The sequence below is a fragment of the Gobius niger genome, assembly GCF_951799975.1.
Source record: "Gobius niger genome assembly, chromosome: 11".
Classification (NCBI taxonomy): domain Eukaryota; kingdom Metazoa; phylum Chordata; class Actinopteri; order Gobiiformes; family Gobiidae; genus Gobius; species Gobius niger.
In genome coordinates, this window is record NC_136862.1 from 22,023,940 (window position 1) to 22,045,434 (window position 21,495).

The 21,495-nt window shown below is 42.9% G+C and overlaps 1 protein-coding gene across 4 annotated transcripts; it reads right to left on the bottom strand.

Annotated features, from left to right (window-relative positions):
* Positions 1-1,603: 1,603 nt before the first annotated feature.
* Positions 1,604-19,084, bottom strand: mntb (MAX network transcriptional repressor b). Of its 4 annotated transcripts, none has more exons than XM_079566031.1 (7): positions 18,744-19,084; positions 14,433-15,021; positions 14,308-14,349; positions 13,839-13,931; positions 13,624-13,735; positions 4,389-4,581; positions 1,604-2,903 (listed from the first exon to the last, which is right to left on the bottom strand). In XM_079566031.1, exons 1-7 carry the CDS (start codon positions 18,814-18,816, stop codon positions 2,095-2,097), a joined length of 1,911 nt encoding a protein of 636 aa, XP_079422157.1. In that variant the 5' UTR covers positions 18,817-19,084; the 3' UTR covers positions 1,604-2,094. The 4 variants fall into 4 exon arrangements, with proteins under 4 accessions (XP_079422157.1, XP_079422158.1, XP_079422159.1 ...); XM_079566032.1 differs by having other exon boundaries at positions 1,605-2,903; positions 14,463-15,021; positions 18,744-19,083; XM_079566033.1 differs by lacking the exon at positions 13,839-13,931 and having other exon boundaries at positions 1,606-2,903; positions 18,744-19,081.
* Positions 19,085-21,495: the final 2,411 nt, after the last annotated feature.

Sequence of the window (21,495 nt, forward strand, 5' to 3'; positions counted from 1 at the left end):
ATATACTGTGTTGTGCCCAGCCTTCAGTGTGCCAGAAATCGATGTATGATACCCGGATGAGGCAGCAGGGGGCGCAGCTGCATCAAAATGAAGACGGTAAATGAGACGTCTATTGCTCTTGTTGAGTGTGCTGCTCGGGAAACTTGACCCAAACAATGACAAAAGGAAACCTGTAACTGAATGTTTAAAGAGCAGGTTGTTGTTGTGGTTGTTGTGGTGGTACTACAATACTCGCTCACACATTTAGCTGAGGTACTCCAGAAGTTTCCTTAAAAGCATTTGTAATTTCGGTTTTTGAGTTTTGGTTGGATGTTGATGGCCAGGCAGTTACCAGGCAACGGAAACCATAACGAGGGTTTGTTTGCTCTTCTTTAATTGATCTGATACAATTATGTCCCATTTTGTGCTTGTTGGGTCTTGTCCTTCAGTCCCTAACTGTGCTCTGGCCTTGTTATGAGAATGTTATGGTCAGCATGGGACAGTGTGCATCATATAACACGGCTGGGGCCGTTTCAGCCTTATACCCAACAGGTCAAAGTACATGTTTGACTATTGGGCAACTTCCCTGTTAGGTTACAACTGGAGCAGTGTGTTGAACATGAAGAGAGCAGTTCATCTGTTGTTCAGTTTCACTTATTTACTAATTACTCATTTCTAAATATAGATTTTAGCTTACGTAATTCATTTATCGACTTTTAAGTTTGTGAGAAATGTTAACAATTTCAAGTATTAATTGATAGGTCCCTGTGCCATTCATAGATGCTTTTAGAAAACACAAACATTTCTGCAGGACACTACACAGCTGGATGAGTCGAATGGTTTACAACAATATATCAAGAACTTTTCAATATGTTATATTGTTTTTTTTAAATCTCATCAACGTCATTAGAGGGAGTTCTATTCATTTTGACACTATATTTTTAATAACGCGTGGACACCCTTATAACAAGTGTGCAGTCAGTTATTGTAGCACCACAAACCACAGTTTTGCTGCTCTTTGACACATTCATACCATTAATTCCCCCATTACAAAAAGTGTCCCATGAAACAAAAACATGATCATTAGAACACAGAACTGGCACGCCTTTCATCACCTTTTTTTCTAACTTTCATTGCCTTCAGTGAGTGGATGAGGAACAAAGTACATCCTTGATGCCTGAGTGAGAAGCTTATTGTGTTAGTGCTTTAGGAAAAGAAACAAGGAAGGCAAAGTGCTCAAGGAAACACAAATTCAAGTGCATCTAAAATGAGTTGTGGAAAAGTGAATGCGCTGCTGTAGTGGCTCAATTCAAAGTGAAATAGACTGATTATATTGTACGGACAAAATAGTATATTTCATGTTCTGTTCATTTGCTTTAATGGTTTGATTTGTTTATCAAGCAGATTGCAATAAACTGTTTACCACTGACACTACATCATTGTACATTAACTTTTGTGTAATCACAAAGATTATTGACTTAAGGCAAATCATAAACTTAAATTCCAGCGTTGTTTCTATCTATGTTTGAACTACATTCTTAGGGTTCTCAAACGGACTTACATTTTACTGTGTGTTGTCTATCCATAGGAGGCCAGGAAGGCCATTTGTGGTAAAGCTTAAGAGTCACCAAAGATTGAACCAAAATAGTACATGATAAAAGACCATTTTTGTGCTGAGGCCGTGAATGCAACCGTGATCCAAATAGAAATACTTTTTGTCAATACAATGCCTGTCTCTTATTGTGTGTTGTATATAATCTATAATGTTCAGTATAGCAGGATATCGCACCAACTTAATCTGCTGCGTTTTTAGGATTACACAATAGAAAAATAGACCATGGAGGGCAAACACAGTCTCGTCTATCACTCGGAAATACTGGACGCAATTTATTGATTGGAACTACAGAACTATGCACTTTTCCACGAAACGACACTTTTAGATGCCTCCATATAACAGCGGCAATGGCTTGAGCTTTATGGCCACTGAAAGAAAGCGTAACACAAACGTCCCTTGAGATCTTTGCCGTTATGTCCGTCGTTTAAACTGTCTCTGTGGAGTGTGGAAAATAAAAGAAAAACTTTCATTGCCGCCATTTCAGTTTTTTGTTCATGTACTTAGGCGAGTTTCAGAGTGCTGACAGGGAAGGTGGGCACCGTAACCATTGTGACCGGATTCAGGACAGCCGTTTGCCCCACTAGCTGAGGGTGCGGTGCCAAAACTGCTGTGGGCTTTCCTAAAGACTGGCTCCCCTGGGTAACCACTGTCGCGCCGTTCACCTGAGCGCCAGCGTTTGCCTGTGGGTTCGCCTGCACGTGGGGCAGGGTGTGGTGGGTGAACGTATGGGTGATGTGCCCCACCATCGTGGGCTGAGACACGGAGACCCCCTGTGGATATAACGTCGGAAGGTGTGACTGAATCTGCGCCCCGAGGTGAGCCACAGGGTGCACTGTGATGTGTCCGATTTGCTGCGCTGTGATGGGCTGGTGAGTGGGAGCAGCTGTGATTGACTGAGGGGTGGCGGCGGGGGAGGGCCCTGGCGACGGCGCAATATGAGTCAGGTGTTTGTGATTGGTCGGCAGGGCGTGATTGACGGCCTGGATGACGGACGCGTGGGACACGGCAGCGTGGGCGATGACAGTGGGTTGGACCTGGACAGTAGAGTTTTGGATGGGGTGAGCTGCCGTGACCACGGGAGCGGACGGGGCAGGGGCGGGAGCGATGTGTTGTGGGGCCGGGGCACTGGACACGGTGGGGGCAGCCGTCAGGACCCCGGACAGAGTGGCGTGTTGGATGGACAGGTGAGGGGCGAGTAGCGGCTGGGCCTGGAGGATCTGTGGTGGGGCTGGTTTGAGGAGTGGCGTGGAGGTGGTGGGAGGAGGCGGGATGTCATCATCAATGTCCTGCTCGAAGTTCTCCTCGCCTTCTGAAACACAGAAGCAAAAGCTAGTTAGGACTGAACAGGACTTTTTTTGCATTTACACCTTTCTTTCCCTTTTCATTCATGTTACCTTTACCCACCAAAATCACACAATGAATCTGGTGAGGGAAACCAATGCATGTTTTAGTGGTTGACCAAACACCAGGAGGACAGCTACACAGATACAGGAACGATCGGGGGAAAACCAGGTACCAAAAAATGTATAATATTTTTAGAGACCAAGACCGACTATTCCTTTGTTGTGGTTTGTATAACTTTTATCTTTTCCAAATGTTTGTGCTGCTGATTTAACTGGTTAACTCTCGTTCGTGGTTTAAACAAGGATCGAGCCCTGGTTGCAGTTTATTGATTCTGATGTGGGACTAGATTACCCTGGAATAAATAGTTTGGTCCTTCTTTAAATATCTATCTCATGAACCGTTTATATTTGGGAAGATAGAAATCATATGTATATGTTTAAAATAAAAAAATCTGATTTAATCAAAAATTTCAATTGATATGATATAAGTGTGGAATTACTGTGGAACAGCCTTCCTCTACATGTGCGCTCGGCTCAGTCTGTAGAGGAGTTTAAAACCAAATTAAAAACTCATCTTTTTGCTTTGGCCTTCGGTTTCATGTAGACCAGACACAGTTTGGGCCTTTATATATTCCAATGTTTAAGTTTTATTATGTTTATTGTACATATTGTTACTGTTCTTGTACAGCACTTTGGTCGACAATGGTTGTTTTTAAATGTGCTTTATAAATAAATTTGACATTGACATTGGAATACAAAGAAGTCACATTTTTTTGGTCTGTTTACCATCCATTTGGCTGGCGTCTTCACTACTATTACTTTGCACACAGTAAGCGCACGGCAATAGGTGGTAATGTCAATATTGTTGTAACTTTAAGTGTAATAACATGGCCATAATGTTAATTAAATAGAAACAGGGCACTGTCCAAATTCAGAAAATGTCATCATAATGATCAAACAGGACTACAACCCAAGGAATTACCAGTAAATGTGGCCAGTATCTTCTTGGTAATGGCATGGATTGGAAGCATTACTTACAAAAGTAATATTTTTTGCATTACTTGGGATAAGTTATCACATTGTTACAATGCCATTTCTATCCTAATATTTTAAGTTTATTTGAATAGGGACAAGTATGTCACATAAACTCATGTTACATACTACAACATTTTAGCCAAAGCTAATTCTCAATATCATGTCTTGTTATCACAACATTCATTTTTGCCCTGAGCTTGTTTGCACTTCCTTCATTATTACACTACCTCTTTTTAAAGCACCAGTTTTAATAATAAATGCATGTACAATGTGACGAAATTCCCTTCTGTGTACAATGTGCATCTGAATAACAAATAAAAGTATCTCTTATCTATGTGTATCTCTTATAACTGTACAACCTGTTTATTTAAAGCATGTTAAAGCCTTCTGCACTCTAACATATGTGTAACTCGTACCTGAAGCGGTGGAGGTGGAGGCCTGGTCGTCCTCCGGTTGGATGGTCTGACGAAGCACTCGGTCGATCTCAACAACGTCCATGCTCTGACTCAGCTCGTTCTTCAGCTCAGCCAATCGCTGCTGAGTTGCGATCTTCTCTCGCGCCAGGCGCTCCATCTCGTGCTCATATTCCTTCTCTTTGCGTTTCAAAGTCTGCGCAGGAGACACAGAAACATACACAAGTCAGTGAACAGAAGAAAATGGAATGACAGACACTGACTATTGAGAATGACTGTTATGATCTGTTGTTTTTAATGTGCTTTAGATATGAACTTGGATTCGATAAGATGATGAGATCACCGTCTGTTCTTCAAAGGGGAAATCATAATGCAGTGCAATAAAAACGTTTAAAAAAAAAAGATTGCCAGAGCTTTACATTTGCCATTTTTGATTCAATTGCGATTTATCTTGCCACCACAGCACTAGTTTAACCTTCCCACTTTCTCAGTTTGCAAGAGCTGTCCACTTCCCCTGCGTTTCCGGAGTAGCTTTAATTCATGCAAATGTAAGCAGGCCTGAAGGACTGTAGCTCCGCCCTGTTCCTCGAAACAAGGCTTGTTTTTTAGGGGGTCCGACACAGGCTGAACATTCACAGAATCTCAGCTTTTCAACGCTGATATCAAATAACCTAACAGACGTCTCTGAATTAGCAGAATGTACAAGTCCTTGTTTTGTGCTTTGGACTCTTGCTGCACTGGACTGAGCTTAATGTAAGGGCGGTCAATGTTGCAATGACGCTTTTGACAGGAGGTTTACACAGCAGGGCAGGTTGGCACACGGCCACAGTGCTAATTGCAATTCTCCATCGTTATACTCCACAATTGAAAAAGTCTTAACTTTACAGGTTGTGAACACATGACAAACCTGCAAATCATCATCCTGGCTCAGCCGTAATCCATACAACTACGGCGACTAGGAACTAACTATTTACTCTGCTGTAAACGGTGTATGAAAATTGTATTTTATCACACAAAGGAAAAGTGGCGCCGCTTGAGGACGTGATGATGGAGTAAACTTAAAGGGATATTTCAGGATTTTTGACATAGGGCCTCATTTCCTAGTTATCCAGAGTGTTTTTTTTTTTTTTACTTATGCGGTGTTGTTGATTTCTGGAGACATATTTTTTTTTTTTAATTCATGCAGTCCTTATATTTGAAGAGTTTCGTGGTGCTAGGCTAGTGCTAGGCTAGCGCATGGCTATGGTAACTAGCAGCCAGCATTAAAAACCTCTTCAAAATCATGGGATAGTCCTCCAAATGTTGCCATATCTGATTTGTAGAAAGCTCCTTTGTGAATTCCACGTGTAGTAATGCTGGCCGTAACAAACTACTGCAGATCCAGGAACCGAGCAGATCACTCCGCCGCTGCGTAGCTTACAACCAGGAAGCCGATGCTGCTCAAATAAGTTATTTTAAATGCAAAATGGTTATATTTCAAAAATTATTCAGTCAACACAGACATTTATATCGGTAGTCTGGTGTTATAAGTGATTTGCCTCCAGTGCACTGTGCTTGGGTCAGACTGTTTTTAATGCAGGCTACTAGTTACCATAGACATGCGCTAGCCTAGCACTAGCCTAGCACTAGCCTAACACCACTAAACTCTTCAAATATAAGGACTGCATGAATTAAAAAATATATTTATGTCTCCAGAAATCAACAACACTCAACACAACTAGGAAATGAGGCCCAATGTCAAAAATCCTGAAATATCCCTTTAATGTAAATGTTTGTGTCTCGTCCAATCAGAAAGCAGAATTAGCACTTAGAGCCTCCAACAGACAGATATTTATGAAATCTACAATGTACAAAACACTACATACCCTAACTATAAAAACAAAGTAGGTTTTCATCAGAAAATACAACATTTCCATGTCATTTTTGCTCTATCTGAGTCTGTGTGAACCAGAAAACAATTGAGCGATTACTAAAATAGTTGTCAACTCTTTCAATAATCGTTTGGTTGTTCCACCGTCTCTGTAGAAGTCCCAATCATCGGACTGATCAGCAATCACTAAGTACCCCAAATGAATACAGACATTCAGTTGAGGACTGAACACAACAGGTCGGGACAGGACACATCCATATAGATCCGCACATGTAAATGATTTTGTAGGACAGCACTACAAAGATAGAAAATTGCCTTAACCAACCCTAAAGCTTGTTCCTTTCATGATGAATTAAGGATTTATGCTAATTTACTCATTTAAACTGTATTTTCTGTTGGGTGAGGGTTTCTATCAGATGGAGTGCCCCATTTGCAAAAAGAATTCACTCCACAGAAAATATTTGGTCTAGATCTAGACAATACTACTGGAGTGAGGTGAATAGAAGGAAGTTGAAGAGTGACTTTACAAAAAAAAAAAAGGCCGCAGCACAGATTTCCTGGCACGACTCGAAGTGACCCAGTTTGAGCAGGTCAGCTGACGTACACACAACAGGGTAAGGGCATTAACATAGATTACAAGGCGGGACTGGATGGAGAGGAGTGGGGTGGTGGTGGTAAGTAAAGGCGATAAGAAGGGAGAGAGAGAGCGCGGGAAATTAAGGTTAACGGGTCAGAAATTACAAAAGATGTTGTCAGACACCTATGAATTCACTGATTGATTGCTTATTTGAAGTTATTTGAAACTAGCTGCAAATGAAAAGTGTAATTCTACAAGACACAATACACCTTCACCAAAGAAAAAGTAGGCATAAATATTGCATCTTTGTCAAAACAGAAAATAATCATGACATGACAATTTGTCCCCATGAACGGCTAAAAAGCAAATTGTAACTTACATTGTTTATTTACTTTTTGCTTGATTGTGTGACTCGTTCTGGCATTCCAAATGATAGTTTCAGAACACTGAATTTGAGCATGTGGGTCACATGACCTCACAACCGGACGCTCCCTTCACTGAGCAAAGCTGTTTACACTAAGAGCTGCACGTGACGGCCCCACTCGCGAGGCTCCTCTGCAAAAAAAAAAAAAACCCTCACTGCCCTCAAAAAAACCCTGCTCGTAACAGATCAACTGATCTCAGCCAATCGCTCGAGCCGACAACGCACAAGTCCACCAATAATCCTCCAAGTCCATTCCATAAGATAGATATGCAACATGACAAAGTATTTTTTTAACATATTAATGAAATGTTTTAGTAGAAATTAGTAAATTAGTATTTTCTAATCGAGAATTGCACAGTAAGCTTTTATGATAATATTGTAATTTATTTATAGAATACATTTACACATTCACTTTGTATTAGTTAGGTGACCGCCATCAGCCTCGTACTAAACATTTCCATTGTGCAGCAAAACATACACGTGTACAGGAGAAAAGGCTTTGTAGTTTTGATCCGTAAATTCACCATTGTTTGTATTAGATTATTTACAATAACTGTATATGTTCGGTCTTTGGATAATTTGTCTCTGACCGATTGATCTGGTAGGTGACATATATGGTGGCACAGTAGCACAGCGGTTAGCGCTCGTGCTTCACAGCTAGAAGGTCCAGGTTTGATTCCCAGAGAGGGCCTTTCTGTGTGGAGTTTCCATGCTCCGGGTACTCCAGTTTCCCCTACCACTAAATAACATGTACAATAGGCCAGAATGAATGCAGTGTGTGAGTGAGTGGTTGGTGGTGGTCGGAGGGGCCGATGACACAGACTGGTGGCCTTCCTTCAGTCTACCCCAGGGCAGCTCTGGCTACAATAGTAGCTTAATATCATCAGTATGGAGTGAATGAAAAATGCAATGTAAAGCGTCTTTGAGTGTCCAGAAAAGCGCTATATTAAACCAATGCATTATTATTTATTATACACATGGTTTTGTGTGTACTTATTCTGTGTACTCATTCAGGTTTGACATGTCGGCTGGTCTGAATATCCCACAAAATAATAATTTTATACTGTAAGCCTCAGTATAGGGACAGAGGGTAATAGGGGAAAGTTACTGCAGTAGGGCTAGGGTAAAAAAAACAACTGTCTCAAAAACTTCAGTCACAGCAAAGCAGCAGCAGAAAAACAGAAAAAACACAGAAGGCACAGAAGGCATCGCTGGTCTCTTAAAGCATGACATTGGACTGAAAAAATACATTTACCGACATAATTGTAAGAATGAAATGTATTGAGAAAAAAAAATCTTAGCAGTTAGTCGCATTTAAAATTCCGGGTCTATTTTTCTTTTCTTTTTTTATATATATACATGCGAGTAAATCAATCATTCAGGGTAGGACTTTGAAGTCAAAACCCATATAAAACTACGGAGGAAAGCTGATACAGCAAACTCATAACACTGTATAGTGCCTTGCCAACTCAAGGACCAAAACTGAAGATGTCCCCATTACCCAAGTCTGCATCCCACTATCGCCAAGGAAACAACCCTGGTAACCGCATCCACGAGGATTCACTGTATTAACATATAGCGTGTCCTGATTGGCTAACACTGGGGAAGTAAGTTGATGCTGGGGTCATATGATTGGCCTGCTCTACCAACCCCCTCCTTTGCACAACCCCACGCTTCCTCCACAGTTCAATACATCCACGCAGTATTTGCACGAACAGTCGAACACCAACACTTAACCATATCGGAAAAACTGCTTACACCAACTCACTGGTTCTCCAACATCAGCAAATGCATAAGACTAGAAACCACAGATGTATTACAGCAGCTTTCACCGTATAATAAATAAGTACAGAGGAATCGCTTCAACTGCATCAACATTACATACAAATAGAAAACAATGTCTAAATATAAAGACTGCACAAAGCTTTGCCCCAAAACAAATAAATGATTCAAGACAAGTGTTTGTTTTTTTTAAGGAGTTTTAAGGAGTATGAACGTGGGCCTGCTGATCCTGAACAAAGTGAAGCCCCCAGCCCTAATCATCAAACACCCGATATAGAAACACTGTTAATTGTACTGAGGTTGAAGTTTGGTCCAACAGGTGGCTAATGGCAGCACACAAGGATGGCGTGTATGTTTGTGTAAATAACAACTTCCAACATCTTTCTTTGGGTTTAACAGGAACGGACCATCTAAAGAGAAAACCGCCCAGCACCTGCCACCTGTTGCTATGGTTACGAGTGTTGGTGAGGACATATGATGAGCTGTGAGCGGGGGGGGGGAGAGAGGAAGAAAGAGACAGACAGACGCAGGAAAACTGAGTTTAAGTTAAAAAAAAGACAAGAATGCGACTTAAGAATGCAGGATGGAAATGCTGAAAAAAATTATGTATGGAATGAGTTCGGTAAAACAAAATATTCACTCTTTTGAAAGATAAAAAGTCATCACAATAGAAACGTGTCACTGCAACCAACCATTGATAGCAAGAGCTAAAAAATCCTTCTCCACAACTGCAATGTTTTTTTTATGGGCAAAGCCTCTTCAAGACCCATAAACGTCACCAATACTGAAATAAATGAAAAGCAAACGCCACTAATCCACCTGACTGTATATATATCCAGGCACCACTTCACTTCCCTATGTGTTATCACCATGGCAACACAGCGACTGCCTCCAACTCTGGGGACAACGGTCTGAACAAAACGTACTTCTCCTTCTCCCCCGCTTCCCCTCTTTCTTCCTTGTGTTTCCTCTACCTATCTCTGCGTCTCTTTTCTTTGCTCTTTTTCTCTCCTCTCTTTTCCTTCTTTCTTTCCTTCTTTCTCTCCTCCGCCTCTCCCCGTCGCTCTTCCCTCCTATAAAAGGTGCAGAGCGGAGCGGTGACGACATCGGGCGCAGTCTGGCCATGTGCTCTGTGCGCACATGGCTCGGGGAGAGGGAGGGAGTCTCGCCGAACAGCAGGTGAAATAAGGGTAAAGAGCCTCCTTAGACTGCAGGAGAAATAACCAATTTGTAGTTTGATACAAAAAACGGATGGCATGTGTAGATTTTATGTGTAGATTGCGAGAGTGATATGACTCAATTTGGAGAGAAAATTAATTGGAGATTTTGTGTTTTGTGCAATAAAGCTCATGCTCAAACACAGACCCCCCTCCACACACACACACACACACACACACACACTATAGGTTAGGCACTGTCGAACTCCGATTAAACCACAATCATCTCTAGTTCACATAAAGTGTACAAGAATGGTGATAAAAATCATGACCTTGGAAATGAACACCTCTATGTGGTTTGTATTTTTCCCCCATCTGTGCTGCCATATCAGATCATCTGCTTCCTTAGTGTCATGATTTACACATTCAACTGGCAAAGGTTGCATACCAGATGCTCAACCTGGTCAAAATCTCAGAGGGAGGGCAGGGGCTAATATCTATATATTATGGGCCTCTGTCTTTTAAATAAAAGTTAAAACTTGTGTATAATCATTTCACTTTAGTTCATTTGTGCTGACCGAGAAGATGTTTTGTCAGGTTTTTGTTTTACGTGAACCTATACTAGTGAAACTGCAATATGAAAAATCTACCGCAGAATCCTAGATTGACCTCTACCTCGACAACAACACACAATGTTCACCACTTCAAAAAAAACACTAATAAGCTTGGATAGCCTACACTAAGGGCTGGGCAATCAGTTGAATTTTAATCTTAGTCGCGATTTTAATCATTTGTATACACTGTATGATTTTGGCCGTCTACGATGAGCGACCACTCGTCGATGGAAAAATCTTATGTTGTGGCTGAAAATCTTCAGTCGTAGGTCGTACAGTGAAACTGGGACAAAGATTTACAATAGAACCGCCGTTCAACCAAAGAGGAGCTACGACTGGCATTAGGGAGTGTCTGATACTTTGGAAGGCTAGTTGTAGAGTGAGTCAGTGTCCCGTCAACACATCAGCGCAGACCGCACGCTGCCAGAGTCACAAGCAACAGAGGCCGGGCACGAGCGGGTCTGACTCCGCATTTTACACGACTTTCCTTGCACTTTTCCGTGGAAATAAACACCACTAGCATGTGGCGCTCACCTCAGCTAAACACAAGCCTTCTGAAGCCTGAAACTGCGACGACAAAACTTTGGTCGTAGCTAGGCATGGGACGCTAAACAAAGAAATCTTTAATCGCGATAAAAATGTGACTATTAATCAATCGCCACATGTTTTTGATTATCGTGATTATCGTGCTAGAAGATAATCGCTAAATCAGACAACCAGTACCAGTGACTTTACCGGGAGTGGGTACGTGTCCATGGAGATGTGACTAAAGTCAGCAGTATTTAAGATTTCAGTCGGCTACTTCCTCATTCAATCCATTCTTTGATTACCCACTGCAGAAACAGCATTTTCTGTGTCGAGCTGCTCATTTGGCATGTTTTGACAAGTATAGTACAGTATAGTCCAAAATGTTACACAGTGTGCCTTTAAATGCTTACTTAATGTCTCACTCAATATGACATTGACAGCAGACAATGAAGAAGAATATCTTATAATTGCCCAATCCCCATTATTTCTCCAGTTTCAGTGATTTTTTTTAAACCAAAGGCAAATATCGTGATAATATCGTTAATCGCAATTATTTTGGCCAAGATAATCGTGACTCCAAATTTCATTATCGTCTAGTTGTAGCTACAATTGTCTCTTTGAACAATCGCACAGTGGAGACGAGAGCAGCTCACGATTTTACCATCCCCACACCGTACAATGAGACATCTAAAAATCTTATAAGACAAAAAAAAGCATTAAAGGCGATCTCAATAATCGCGTGGTGCGTTTTAATCGACAGAAATATTGGCCAGTCGAATTCTGGAAAAAAAATTCTAGGCGCCGCGACACTGCAGCACCTGTCAGGTCCAGCCCAGGGAATACTCGGATCAACAAACAGAAAGGCAAACGCCAAAGCAAGAGAAGAGAATCTGGTGAATTTAAGTGTAAAATCAGCTACAAACTCGTAACCCGTCACAGGGAAAAACAGACACACGAGGAGCCCTTTGAGGATCGGCACTTTTGCACACGGACAAAAGGTTTACCGTTGAAGAAGAAGCTATCGCTGTATTTGGACCATGTGGATTATTTTTGAGGCTGCAGCCATGGATGAGCCGGATTAACTGTGAATTGTAAGTTTGATCGTCTTTTGAACTCCGTGAAGTCGTGGCCTTGTGAGGCTCCGCATTTATTGGTTTTATCTTTAAAATTAAAAAATCAAATAAAAAATTGAGATCGATCAATGGGGAAAATAAATGTGATCATTTTTTTTCCAATATCGCCCAGCCCTACCTACACTGTAGTCAGCATCAGGCAAAATAACAGTTGATTTTCAGCGTGGATTGTATTTTAGGTCATTAAGACGAGCAGGCACAAATGTCTTGTTCTCCCTCTGCAACGTTTTTCCCTGAGGACTGATCCAAAATACTAGCAGCCAGTCATATTTTGAACCAATTCTCCCATCCCACGGCCTATTTTTGCTATTTCTGCACGGTTAGCTCAATCCATGCTGCATATTTACAGAAAAACGCTGCAATGAGTCTCAGGCAGGGGGCCATTGTTGGCACAAAATACAAAAATGCACCCATGGTACCCAAGAAAAGTAAAGACTGTAAACTTCATCTTGAAGAGAGGCTATTATTAACATACCGTCATCACTAGATTACAGTGTTGGCAAGAAAATGCAAGATTGATCTAAAACAGCTGAAACAAAATATCCAGTAGTTTCCCTTCCTGATTTTCACGCAATCGCTCACTGCCCCTTCCTCTTGCTCCCCTTTGTTGCGCAGCTGCTTCAATAAAGAGAAAAGAGGAAGAAAAGAAAAAATAGGCTGTGTGGCAGTAGTAAAGCTATGGCAAGGATTTTTACTTTTTTCGAGGAACGGATTGAGTTTAGCAAGAGATCGAGAGATGAGGAAATCATTTTTTGGATAAAAATGACCTCAGGAGGAGCTTTTGGGGAGCCTCCGCCACGGTCCTAATAATAACCTCTGGGGAAGGTTCAAAGATTACTCGAAGATGCGCAAATGGGTCGAAACACAGCTGCAGGGTTGGGCTTAAAAATATAGTGTACTAGCAAACTGAAGCGAATGAAAATGCTGAGTTATTCATAAAACGTTTCAAATGGTTGACATTTTTATCTGGTCACAAGAAGAGTTTAGCAAGACACGAGACAAACAAGAAAGCATAGCACATCAATTACTGTACATTATGAAGGGGGCAAAAATCAGGGCAAATTCTAAGAAAAGTGTCTTGAAATGTCAATGTTTAAAGAGAGTTAGGTCCCAAAAGAGCGAAACACTTTTGTCCAAAGAGGAGATGCCCTACCTGGATGTAACGTAGGGCACTGCGGAGGACACTAAGGTTGGAGGTTTTCTTCTCGTCAACATTCGGCACATTCTTCTTCAGAGTCTCAAAACACTCCTTTAGATGTGCTCGCCTAAAGAGAGGCAGGGTTTGTAATTAGGCAACCCCTAGCAATCTGTTGTATATTAATGTCAGTTTATAAGCCATTTCCAAAGTAGTACACAGCTTCACTCTACTCGGTACTTGTAGTCTTTCCATTGCAAGTAGTTCTCTGTAGTCTGTAGTGCTGGGCTGGGCGGTCCCACGGGGGGAAACGCAAGACAGTACCACTACAACACACAATGGAGGCAGCAAAAATAAAGCCAGGGGAGTCTGTAGGCTGCCAGGTGAACACTGCGGTCAAATACTATGTTTTGAAGGTAAGCTAATGGCTAATGGTTAATGTTAGCAGTCGGCCTTCCAGAGCGCGCAAACTGATTACGTTGTAACTGATAACTGGCTCCTCCTACATGCTTGGTACAGGGCTTTGCAACTACAATTTAAGCATAGTTTAAAAACAACTTTTAGCATAATTAAGACTCTTGAGGCCGATCTCCATTGTCAGCATTCAGTGTGATTTTGAAGGGAACACTGCATGTACCTTAATGTATAGAAACCTCTCACAAAATGGTATTGTTTCTTTTATAGAAAAAAGAAAATACAAACCTATTTTTTTCCAGCTTGTTGTGCACCTCTCTCGTCCCCGCTCTGCAAGAGACACGAGAAACATATGAACAAATACATTTAAACCACAAAATCGTTCAAGTCCCGCAGACAGGACACAGACTGACCCTCCTGGCCTCCTCTTCCCTGGGACCAACCTCATATCTTCCATGGTCACACCGTTGGGCCGCTGCTGCTGCTGTTGTTGCTGCTGCTGCTGTTGCTGCTGCTGCTGCTGCTGCTGCATTGTGGTCTGTGTCGCCACTAGGGAGTGCTGCACCGTCGGGCCATTCAAAGTGGCCCCATACGGGATGTGCACTTGCGTCTGTCCGGGCTTCCCGCACGCGATCGGGGTCGGCTCTACTTTCACCTGCGTCGCACAGAGGAGGTGCCGGGGGCTCTGCTGGGACGGGGAGCAAGGCTTTTTGGCCGGCGGAGAGGAGGTGTTGAGGGGCGTGGCGGCTGCAGCGATCGGCGTGGTTAGGGGCAGGGGTGGGACGGAGGGGGTTGCCGTGACGACCGGTACCATGGGGATGACGGCGATGGGAACCTGTGGGGGCGCCAGAGAGGCAGGCGCCGTGGCCGGGGAGTGGCGCTGCCGTTTCGGGTCATCGCTCCAGCTGATGTGGCTCGCTCTGATTGGCTGAGAGGAGTTTATTAGGTCTATGCGAATGGACTCTGTCTCCTGCTTGATGCCATCCTTGTCTTTACCGTCCTCTGCAAAACAGGGAAAGGACATTGTTGAATACATTGAAACTTTATATTCTGCTTTATGAGGCTCTAAAAGTAATTTGCTAATGATTCATCACTATCTTACATTTTGTCGCCTTTTATTGTTTGTCTCTTTAAAGGGGCTGGATGCAAGTTCACCATTTTATACTCACTACTGCCACCTCAGGCCATATGTGTAACTGCACCTTCTATATTAAGCTCGTGCATGACGGCAATTCGGGCCGAAGTGACACCTTTTTGAGTGACAGTGCAGGATTTAACAGGTCTGGGCTCATTCTACACATTAGGACATGGCTGGAACATGTAGGGGGAGGAAAATACTTACTTTTAACATTTTTAAACTCCCTATAGTCCCTTTAACCTACGCAGAGAATTGCATCTGTCCCTTTAAAGACCCTTCTCCCGCCGCTCCCCATCCAAACAAACAAACGCTTCTAGATCTGCCATCGTAGCTATCGTAGGACAAAAGCACTAGTATCAGAAGGTGCTGCAGTCAGTGTGTGCTCTTTTTCTTTCACTTTTACTTCTCTGTGAAGCAACGTCGTGGAAGATTTGAAGGTTCCTTAATTTAGCATGAATTGGTCAAAAAAGAAACTCCGGTGTGTTTTTTTCTAAGGGAACAACGATGTAATATGGTTCAAAGCTGTAAAAAGTTGGATTTTTGCCGAATATCCGATTCCACCTTTTAAAACATTGACTGGGTGGCTGATAAGGGCTTTCATCCCGGTGGGGCCTGTGTGGTGTTTTCCTCTGGGTGTTTCAGTGACTATCAGCCCAAAAGCTAGACTGCCCTGACAGAACCTAGCTCAAGATCTGGAGATGGTTCGCAGCTACCTGAGCGACAACAGGCAACACGTGGTGATCAGGTCAGTGGGTAACATTCTTTGCCAGAAAAGGGACGAGACTGTAGCTGGGCAGAAAACTACACTTGATGTAAAAATGTGATGAGTGCGGTAAGTCTGATGAGCGAAGGAGGGGCTGAGGCTTATTAATGTAAGTAATTAGTGCTCTATTATGCATGACCCACAGAGAGATCCAATCATACAGGCTCTAATTACTATACAAAGCCCTGGAAAAACAATTAAGTCTTTGTGAGCACTCTTTTTAATAACATATTTGGTATCGGCTTTGATGCTGACACGTCTTTTTTCATGTTTGATGACTCTTGATCACATTTTATAGTATCGTGTCGCCTTTTTTTCTGTTAATGAAAAAGCAGCGCACGGGGTAAAAAAGGTTGGAGACCCCTGGTATAGAGTGCTCACATTAAGCTCACAGTTTATCAATTCCACTGCTTAATTTCAAGACATTCCAATCATTATTGTTGATTTGTAGCGTGTCACTTAAATGCCGATTAATACATTTGTCTCAAACAATAACCTAAAATCATTCAAAACAAACTTCATAAATAAACTTCTAGGGTTAAAACAAAATAAGGATATTTTGTGTTTGCAGACGACATTTTATTACCTAAATAAATGCACAGTTGCGACATTCAAACTTGATTTTTATTGAAGCCTTAAGTGTGGGGTGACACAAGATACTCATTGCCACATATGAGACAGATGCAGATTATGTAATGGAGATTAGACATCAGAGGGTTAATTTCTTCATCTGTCTGACTCTTGACTGAACAAAAGAGACTAACGATTGGCCTGCTGCAGTAAAACTGTCCCTGCGCCTCTGGGATACGTCAGCGCCTCCGACCAACAGGAGAGGGGTGCGTGGAGCCGCTCAGGTGGGTCAGTCGAACCGGGCACCATGACAACAATGATGAAAAACAGTAGCACAAAAAGCGCCAAAGAAGGAAGAGACAGTATGTTCCCACGGTGTGCTCATGCCAACGCTCTCAACTCACACACGACAACACACACACACACACACGAGGCTGGCCTCATAGCAGTGGATCCGAGGCATTTGGAAAGTCCTCCGTTACCATGGAAACAGCAACATTAAAAGGCAGAAGATCCCAGGGATTCCTCAAAGCCACTGCAGTCCTTACAGCCGCACATCTACAGACACGATACACATGCTCCACATGCTACGGTGTGAGGCAACATCTGTGGTGTCTGTAGAAACATAATAACTGATGACGTCATCTCACCGACGTCCAGTCTGAACAATGTCCACCCAACGACATCATGGCAAACATTATATGAGTGTTCATTTCTCTAATTTTATGACTTAGTATTAGTCATACTATCCCAACTGGAGTTCATACAGGCACTCACCAAAACACAAAGAGGGCAGGGTTAAGAGGAGAGGACATGGGGGACCTGTGTGTATTTGGAAATTAGGCTATGGTTGTTTTTATTATCAACAAACTTGTCATGATATTTGAAGCTGCTGTCTGCATGTTTTTGCAACAGCCTGTGAGGATAAAGTCCACTCAAGCATCGAAGTACCAGGCAGTTCCAATGGCCGGGTCTCCTGACCCAGTAGTGAGTCCAAATGGGTTTCCAGGCTCATACTGAGCAATATCCATGCTCCAGATTGCCAACCGCACGCAACATAAAGTATTACATAACTCCAGCATTGAAAGGCTCTGCTGGGGTAGGATGTCCTACTTACCCCCCCTTCTCTGAGCCCTACCCGCCACCGTCAGAGAACTCAATGGAGATGCGGGGAGGAGACTGCCCTGATCTGTGCGTGTGTGGGGGTTGAAGCAGCGGGGAGGGGTGAGGATGAGTGCACGTGGTGCTGTGGGCGGGCCGTAGCACGCGGTATGCAGGGGGGAGGGTAAGTGTCTGACACGTCATCAAAGGCCACAAACACAAAAGCACCCCCTCATGTCTTTCTCTTCACATAGCGCAGATACCAATCAAGGTTAATCTTTGGCACCGCATTGGATTGACTTAATTATAAGACAGTAGTATTTGACATAGCTCGTGCGCGCCCACACACCTCAAGCGGTCCCTGTGTGCGCGAGGTCCCGCCCCAGTGTGTGTCATAAGATATCTTTCTGTGCAATGTCAGGGCATTATGTAAAGAGCTGCCTCCGCTCGCCACCGCCCTGCCGCGACTCGACGCGCTAAACTGGGCCAAACCCAAACTAAACGGCTCCAACAGAGCACACAATTGAAACTAATGCAAATTTGAGGAAAACGTGCACTTGATGAACAGCAGAGGAGGGGGATTTGGATGTATCAATTTTAAATAAGTATCAGCTAACTAATTAACTCGCATAAGACTTGCCTATTTTAATCAAACAAACAATAATCAAGTTTTTGAGCGTAGTTCTCTTCTAACACACGTCCCCCTGGACACCCACCCACTGGACACCCCAAAAAACTCACTTATTAAACCATTCTCTCTTGGTGTCTGCATTTATCTGCAATCATTTTGTGTTACACTGTCCCTGCACTACTTTGCGCCCCTTGGACAAGCGTCGCTGCTCAACAAAGATAGTGCACATAAAAGGAGCAGACACTGACAGGAACTCCAGCCACACAAACATGCGCGCGGTGACTCACTGAGTGTTGCAATTGTCTTTACACACACCAGGAGCGCGCAAAGTCCAGTTTTAGGAATAGAGTGTATTCCTGTCCAAATACAGAGACCAAACCCTGCACTAACCCCACATTGAACCGCTGTACCATGTCCAAGTGTGCGCCCCAAGCTCTCCATCTCTCTCCACGAGCGCACAAGCGGATCCATTATGAGGGAAATAGTTAAAAAGTGGCCGGGTCGCTGCAGGCTCCACTCACCACGTGTGGTCTGTTGTTGCTGGGCCTGCCATTCCAGGAACCTGGCTGCCTCCAAAAGTGTGTCGATGCTCATTGCGCGTAAATGCTCGGCGCGGCGACCCGGTGCCCGGGACAGAAGCGAAAAAAAAAGAACGAGGCTGGGTGGTGTCCGCGAGGAAGCGCCGATGAATCCCTCGCACCCGGGCGTCTCGTGCGTTTAGGAAAAGGGAAAAAGTTGATTTTGAACTAAGCAGAGGGTTAGGTAGATCCTTGCATACGTAAAAATAGGATTGCAACAAGATGGCGATGCGAGCACGGGATACACACAACAAGGCGAGTCGTGTTCTCTCAGGATCCGCCCCGCGCGCCGCTGCTCCGCCCGTTACTACGGCCTGGGCTAAAACACGGACAGTGCAGCCGTCTGTTTCTGCACCGGGAGTGGAGTAAACCGATGGCAAGTCTCAAACTTCAAAATACCGTTTAATATCTCGCTATTTCATAGTTTTCGTCGCTGTAGGACTAGTGTGTCGATTTACCACAATCCATAACATTTGGGCTTTTCACGATAGTGTCCTGTACGATTATAATAGCCTGCAATACATAGGCTGAGCGTACATGGCTTACACTCAGTATGGAGGGGACTTCACCACTGTGAAGAGCAACACGAGACTGTGTCTTATCGTAATCCTGAAGAATAGCGCGCGCCTTCAGCAACGTCTTCCCAAAAACATGACATTGTGCACTTTATTTGATTTGTGTAAAACCAGGTCACCGAGTCCTGCACTAGAGCAGATCTGATCCCGATCCTGGTTTTGTAGAAGACCACAAGCCCGCAGCGCGTGAAGTCCGATGAGGCAGCACACAGCCAATCAGCGACCAGAACAACAAGGCATGGTGCTGGTCCACATGGGCACCCGCCCGGCCCGGGCCAGGCTGATTTGCATGGCGAGAGCGTGACTAGCCACCCCTCTGTCTCGAGATCTGAGCTGTCAGTCAAAGCGAGAGGCGGGACTTGGGCTGGGAAGTCAGCTTTATTCAGTTGTTTGCCCAGGTAGACAGACTACATCATCCTGGTATAACCTAAGCATTTAATAGTGTACACTTCACTGATAATATATATATATTATTATTATTAACAATAATAATAATTGTTTTTTTAATCCGTCATACAACCACTAAAACAAACCTTCTCTGAATGTGCAGGAGTATTTAACACTTTGTGATTCCCCAGCAGTAAATGGTCGCGGAGTCATAATATTGCGTTAAATGTATGTTTAAGATGTTCACGTCTAACCAGGGCATGAATGTGGCTTCACTTTCTATTTCAGTCAACAACGGAAAATAAGCCTCCAAACTCTATACGTGACAATTTTTTGCTTTAAAAAGATTAAGTGTACGCCTACATAAATGTGTTTTATTGTCTTTAACTGAATCACAGAAGAAAACTTTGAACTCATTCTTACCATACACTGTTCTTGCCCACAACATATTTCAGTGCTTCCTTGAAGCCATCAAACAGTAAAACATTTATTCTACCTATAATGAATACATCCTGCTGTGCATTTTGAATAAGCAATTCCTTTATTAAAAACTACAGGTACACATAAAACTATATCACACTGAACATAAAGTCACCAGTGGTCGTCAGTAGTCCATTGTAATAGGTCTGTAGTGTGTGGCATGGTAACAGCTCATGATCAGATGTCACTTGTTCATAAACACATAGACCATGGGGTTCAGTGTCTTAACAGCAACATGACGACGCGCACATTAAGCTTTCAAAGGTCTTTGACCAAAAGTTTGTTTTATAAGTAGACTAACAGTGGGACTGCTAGATGAATATAATATACAAATACTGGCAAAAGACATTAAGCCTAAAAAAAAAAAAAACATTCATCCACATTTAGACAATTATTTGAAATCCAATCTAACTGGAGGTGTCCTCAAAACTAATCACCCCACAACCAATGTATTTAAGGGGCAAAAACAAACACAATTCAAATAGCACATTTTGCTCGGATACAGAAAATTCAAAATCTATAAGCCTACACATAACTTTAATTAAATTTGAATTAATGCTGTGGCATCTACACTTGTTACTCTGTTCATTTCCATTGAATAATTTACAGTGTGATTTTGGGGAGTGTCTTTGGCAACAGGCTGTTGCAGCACGACCAGGAGCGTGAGGCAAATGAATGGAGAAGAGAGACGAGAGGGAGGGAGGAGACAAGGAGCCGCAGCACATGGTGAGCACATGAGCTGCAGTGTGGAAAAAAGAGGGGAAAAAGGAAAAGTGTGTGGAAGTCGTCTGAATGTACAGAGGAGACAGAGGAGAGCGCAGCTGGGAGGGACTGACCTACATAGAAGTGCTGCATCATTTGTGCATCAACAGACAACAGCCAATCAATGCTATGCCCAGAAAATTAACGCTGTCATGATGAGAGTAAGATGATATATGAAACGATGCAGGCAGTGGATGGGCTGAAAGAGATTTTTCACTTTTTTTTCTTCCCACATATTTCAGAGGGTTGGGTTACTTTTATCAGTATACATCAAATGATGAAAGGTGTGTTTAAATTAATTAATTATCATGATAAGTAAAAGTAATAGGCTCACAGTAGACTATTACGTTTTTTAATCTCTAGTTAGTTAGTTTGTTTTTACAGTGGAATAAACTTAGTTTTGCCCTGCAGTATGTTATAAGAGCAGACATTTATGAAAAAGACCTTTGTGCGACATGCTTCAAATTATGAAGCATTTTTACTGATTGTAA

What these genes read in the sequence shown, in the direction of transcription:
- mntb (XM_079566031.1), bottom strand. Translation starts at nt 18,816, where the DNA reads ATGAGCATCGACACACTTTTGGAGGCAGCCAGGTTCCTGGAATGGCAG. An exon ending in GCAACAACAGACCACACGTG is followed by an intron (nt 15,022 to 18,743) that starts GTGAGTGGAGCC and finishes CCTGTTTTGCAG; the next exon opens with AGGACGGTAAAGACAAGGAT. An exon ending in GTGCCCTACGTTACATCCAG is followed by an intron (nt 4,582 to 13,623) that starts GTAGGGCATCTC and finishes TCTCCTGCGCAG; the next exon opens with ACTTTGAAACGCAAAGAGAA.